At 41.3% G+C, this 6,146-nt stretch overlaps 1 protein-coding gene across 1 annotated transcript; it reads left to right on the forward strand.

The window, feature by feature from the left end:
- Positions 1-255: 255 nt before the first annotated feature.
- On the forward strand, positions 256-5,901 carry LOC119165303 (tyrosine-protein phosphatase non-receptor type 18). Its single transcript, XM_075886202.1, has 3 exons — positions 256-427; positions 2,411-2,480; positions 3,610-5,901. The coding sequence occupies exons 1-3, from the start codon at positions 332-334 to the stop codon at positions 3,660-3,662; spliced, it is 219 nt and encodes a 72-aa protein (XP_075742317.1). The 5' UTR covers positions 256-331; the 3' UTR covers positions 3,663-5,901.
- Positions 5,902-6,146: the final 245 nt, after the last annotated feature.

Consider the following 6,146-nt stretch of genomic DNA (forward strand, 5'->3'; position numbering starts at 1 on the left):
CTTAATCACAAGTACGTTTCTGGCACACTCACCATTTGCAAAGTTGCTTGTGATCGTAACATAATTGGCTCACATTCTTCGTAATGTTCATTACTACTTGCCGCCTGGAGTAGGTTATACCGGCCGCCCCCGGGCTCTACAAGAACATGAAAATAATGCTCACGACCTTTGTCTCAAATTCGTTTGCTTCGACTGTTGCGATCGATGCACTATAGCGGCCTCCCGTTTCCCCCAACTTCTCTTTATTTCGTGTGCATGTAACTTGCCTACTTGGCCTCTTGCTGCTTTCAGCGCTGGTGTGGGACGGACAGGCACCTTTATCGCCCTTGACATGTGCCTGCAGAAGCTCGAAGTGGACGAAGATATCGACATCTTTCACCTTGTCTTGGACCTGCGAGAGTGCAGGAGATGCATGGTACAAAACGAGGTGCGTGACTAGCGACAATTTTAGCGCGTTCAGCTTCAAAGCACGGGGATAAGCGCTTTGGAGAGACTGTGGTATTACGTACCCTTCGTGAATGTAGTTCGTTCGGAGAGGCATGTGCCAGCACTGCACCCGATTCGGCATGCAAAACGGAATGATTACATCATGTAAAATTTTCACATTCAGACTGTCCTGCGAGAAGCCCACATTTGCAGGATTTTTTAATGACTTATGCATTTATGTTCTTCAGTAAGATTAAAGAAGCATAACTTATGAATAAAACGTCAGGCCTGCGCCATAGGTGCAGCACAGTCACAGCGAAAGCTAGAAGAGCGGCATTTCAGAGCCTTTGCAAAACACTCATTGGGAACTAGTGTAAGCACACTTGCTTGGTACCATTAGGGCAATTATAATAAGATTTTGGGTAGTATAGGCCGGCATTCGCTTTGCTATACTTCGTCATTGTTTTGAGGAGCCCGGTGCCCTTAAACATTAGCAAGACATTTTGTGTCATTTGTCCATTCAGTGCCTGACGATGATGACGAATTACGGCTGAAGTGGGTATGCGCCACAGTTAATAAAGAAACAAGAATCAGCTTTGTGATGGTTTGGAGCATCGGACGGGCCACGCGTTTCGCTATTCGCATTGTGCGACGACTGGTTGTTCTTTCGCTGTTGTAAAACGCTATAAAAGTCGCATTAATGCGATTGCTTCCACAATATCAAGCCTGCCTAAGGCAAGTTTGACAAGTCACAAGCACTGGTGTAGCTCCGTGGTAGAATACTGGGCTGGCACCCAGCGGACCCGTCTTCGATCCCCACTGTGCCATTGGTGCTAGGTCATGACTAGCTAAGGCAAGTTTAAAAACAAGTTATAACCACCGGCGTAACTAAGTGGTAGAATACTGGGCTGGCATGCAGCTGACCCTTGTTCAAGCCCCACCGTGTCATTAATGCAAGGTGTTTTTTTTTTCTAATTTCGTGTGATGTGGTTATGAGCCCCGGTGGCGGCGGCGGTGAACAATAACTGCACGTGACCCCAAAAGCGGTCTCATACAACTTTCGGTGTAAAATACTGAATTAAAACTTGCTCTAGCACTAACTATGCTGTTCAGTAGTCAATTTATAAGGCTTTTCGCATTGTTTTCAGTAGCAGTCGCAACTGTTTTTGAGAGTGTGCTTAACTTCTGTGCAGTGCCTGCATCCTGTAGTTTGTGCCACGTGGCTTAAAAATGTGTTGCTACCAATTATTTCACTGCCTACTAGAAGCGCAGCGTTGCAAAACTGAAGGCGCGCGATTCTCCGGCCCTTCCCTCCGCGGAGTAAATCACGCGCGGGAGATGAGCGCGCATCGCATAGAGCTGAGCACCAACCTCATAACGCTGAGAGCGCTCATCGCACCATCTGGCTGGTAATTCAGAAAACACGCTATTTCCGCCGTGCTGGATGTAGATAGCTTGACGTTTCAACATTGATGGAGGTGCTCCTTCGTGGCTCAGTGGCTAACGCCGCGCGTTCACGAAAGATAGGTCGAATGTTCAATTCCTCGTGCTGTATTCTCTTCCTGGATTATTATTCTTTCCCGCGCTTTCATATATATAGATACCTACACATATGTGGTAAGTGACGGTAATGCTCGCGGTGAAATTCAGCTGAGAGTGTCCATATAATTGCCATCGCAGTAGAAGTATTGTCGGCGGCCCCAAATACACCAAGCTCCCTGACTAATCACAGGCAGTTGAAGAAATCATGGCTACGAAAACAGCACCGCTATGCACCAAATGTGTCTGCCTTCGCTAACAGGTTTATATACGAAGCACTCGTGCAAAAGAAATAACACCTAGAAGCGAGCATGTCTTGTGTGTAGTCGTGCTTCTTTGCACTCTTGATTATACGTATGAATGAGCAAGTAGCCCACTAAGCTAATTATCGGAGTGCTTTTTTCCTTCACCATTGACAGAGTTGTTTGAATCTTATTTGGTGCAGAAACAATACACCTACCTATACCACTGTGTGGCCTCCGTTATCGACGAGATCTATGGAAGCACAGTACAAAGTAAGTAACAAACATTACACAAACTAAATTACATTACAATTTTTTTTCGAACAGATAAGCCATATCGAACAATCCTCCATAACAAAAACGTATGCTAGCCCTATCAGCATCAACTCAGGCGTCACTATGATGGTTTTTTTTTACATGAAAGGGTTTTCATGCAACGGACGAACAGTGCGGCCGAAGAAAATATTAGCCATAAAGTATGACGTAGCTAGATAAGGACAACGTAATTCTTTTCCCAGCTGAAGTGAATTCAATGGCCACATTTTTATAAAACCGGGGAACACTTTTATAATTATATACCTTATAGCGAATGTAAAATATTGATGCAGATCACTAAACTAGAAATAAAAGCAAGTAGGCAAAGTACTTCACACATTTTATAGTCTAACAGAGCTGAAACGCGTTTTAAATGAAATGGTGAAGAAGGACACAACAAAGTTTGAAAGAAGGCTTCTGTGTTCTGCTTTGCTAGTTCACGAAACATTCTGGCAGAATTCAGGATATTAGGATAAGATAGGTATTACGTGACATTCTAATACTATTTTTTTTGTTTTTCATAACACATGAGCCATGGTTGTCTTGTTATCAGATTGTGACATAGTGCAACTATGTGCTACCTAATAATTGTCATCTCACTAAGACGAAAGCTAGAGCAAGAATTTTTTCAATCGCTTATAACCATTCCTTCACCAGGTGGCACAAGTTAAATTTGATGCTTGTTTTCTGATTATTTATTGAATTCACAGTTAGATTAGGTAGCTAATAAAATTATTTAAAAACAAAATAAATAAAGCGAATCCTTGAAATATGGTAAAAGAACTTTAGCTTGATGTTTAGTGAAAAAAGAAAACGCTAGACCAAAGTGCTTGCTCAACGAAATAAAACGTCCATTGTTATTTAGGGGCCACAAATATTTTGTTACTGCTACTACAGAGTTCACTGCAGTACTTTTTATGGTAAATATTGCTTGTGCATACACTTACCGGATCAAAATAAGCAAAAAAGTATGAGAAATGCATCATACATAGATACGCTTATATCTTTACCTTTAATTTGTTGGTGAAACTGTCCAATCTACAGCACACACCCACTTTCTTGTTTTTCATTGACTTTTTCCATTCAGATGAGCCAATATATGAGAATGTCGCTGCCTTGATGTCGGGGTCTGCCTGCTGAAGACACCAAAAGAAGATCGACCTCATCGGAGACATGCGATAGCACTGACTAGAGACCTTTAGAACAAATGCTCAGTTGTGATTTTCCTGAGTTGAACTTGAATGGGAGATAACCCGAGCAAACAGTACAATGTACAATGAGACTCGGACCACCCTATGCATCCATTGATGCCTAACCTATGTTTTTGTCTAGACAAGCTCAAGAGACCCCACTATACACTACAGAGCTGTAGATTTTTTTTAATTTACTTAAGGATTTTGTCTGATATACCCACCTACAATATTTTTCACTTGGCATCTGAATATCGTCTTGAGAGCTTTCAATGAGTTTCAGTGCTATTTCACCCATCCTTTTGTTCATCCCGAATGCGCAAAACAAGTGCAGGTCTCTACATTTTTTTTTTCATTTTGGCAGTCCATGTGTAGTGTTGCTGTAATTAAGCTCAAGTGAAGGGCAAATTAAGTGCTGCCAAATTGTGTGGGAAAGGGGTAAGCTGCTCAAAGTGCGTGAATGCTGCATAGAAAAACATCTACTTTTAGGTAGTTTTGTAAGGCACGAAACAAAATCGTTTTTGGTAGTTGCGAATGTTTGTATAGAATAATTTAGCAAATAAACAAGAGAGCCTCATAATTTTTAAAATATCTTATGACAATTAGCTACAAAACACTGTACCACATCACAAAATTGCTTTTTTTTCTACTTCAAGTTCGTGTAGACTATGCTGTATAAACCTATAGCGCACCTTTTCTTTGATTATGTAGCGACGTGGTGGCATCCGTTGTAGACGTGCCGTCGGGGCGGGTTTAATTAAAGGACGACTCAGGGATGAAGCAAGCCGCCGAAGTAGAGCGGCAGCCGTGGCGGCCAGCCAGAAGCACACGAACGTTCAAGGCATCTCACGCCAAGAGCCACTATCTTTTGTTATTTTATTTCACTAGCCAGCTGGCCGCCACTAGTACTACGCGACAATAACACACCAGGCCACGTTATTTCGTAACATTGCCAAGTACTTCGATTCCATTCCAATATTTTCACAGTGATTGAAAGTCTTCAGAACTCCTACACAATAATACTTCCTTCTTTACACAAAATCTAAACGTACTAAATGCTGAGCATTGTGCAGATATTTCATGACGATAATAGCTGATGAAGTGATCATGACGGTCATACCGGATAAGTCAATTGCAACTGTTTCTTCACAAATATTGCCATTTAAAAGTTGACGTACTTTCATTTACGACAAGTATGTGTTATTGAGATTTTATATAATCACACCCTTTTTTAACTAGACGCCTTCGGAGATAAGAACACTGGCAAAAACAGTCTTAGAAACCTTGAAACGCACAACGACAACCTTTGAAGAAAAAGTTGGCGTGAAAACTTTTATGCAATATAGCAGTAAAGCGTTTTGCCTTTTATAGTTAGATTTGTGTACATAGTAATTTCGTTGCTTGACTCAGTGGCACTGTCGTCAATAGAGTACTGCGAGCGATAAACATACATTGAAGGGCCAGTCAGCAGACTCCGAAACGCGAAGAAAAAGCTCGTGCATTTTTTCTGCGCGTGACCAATCTCCTTCCACGCGCTGTGACGTCAACTCGGTGATCAGTGACGTGGCGCAGCACGCAGCTTGTCGATTGGTCTAAACGAGGCCTCAACAAAGAGTAATAAAGTCAACGTCGCCAATCGCCGAAGGGACGTCCCTGCGCGTGGACAAAGGTTGGTAAGGGGCAAAAAAAATGCGTGCGCTTGTTTAGAGAGTGTAAAAAAATGGTCGAATGCTGTTTACTGACTCTTTAAATCAATCAAAATATGAAAAAAAAGTAATTTTTCTTCCCTGTGGTCATCTTTATCACAAAAAATAGCACGAGGTAGGAAATGATTTATTACAACCTGCGCATTTATTCAGAGTGCGTTCACCATATTGTGAAGAATACTTTTTGTACTTACACATGTTGATTGTGAGAAAACAGCTATTTGTCCACGCCTAATGGTCTTTCGTGTCATTTTTTGTGTTCTGCAATATATGTACATAAAGCACGTATATCGCTATTGTAAGTGACGACTCTTTGTAATTTAGCAAACGTTCGCTTTTTATCAGTGTGATTGTGCTTCATGCGAGAAGCTTATAAATCATAGTGTCCGTATTCTTGCGAACTGATCAAAGGCATTCCATAATGTATTTTACGTACTTTGTGTTTTATTATGTGTGTTGGTTGAATAAAGAAAAAAACACTTTTTTCGGTCTAAGGGTCGTTGTCCGCATGCGTGACGCACAGTCTTATATAGAATTGTACCATTTTACAAATATTTCTGAGTCGTTTACTTTTTGTTTACTCACAATGCCCAAATAAGCCAATGGCTAAGGACATTGGACTTATGACATGTTTATTTGGATTTGTGACATCATCTATAGACAGAAGAAAGAAAATTTTATAGCTAATTTTGAAAATTATTTGTAAATTTGAGGCCACAAGGTGTGTT

The sequence above is a fragment of the Rhipicephalus microplus genome, unplaced genomic scaffold (genome assembly GCF_043290135.1).
Source record: "Rhipicephalus microplus isolate Deutch F79 unplaced genomic scaffold, USDA_Rmic scaffold_1089, whole genome shotgun sequence".
Classification (NCBI taxonomy): domain Eukaryota; kingdom Metazoa; phylum Arthropoda; class Arachnida; order Ixodida; family Ixodidae; genus Rhipicephalus; species Rhipicephalus microplus.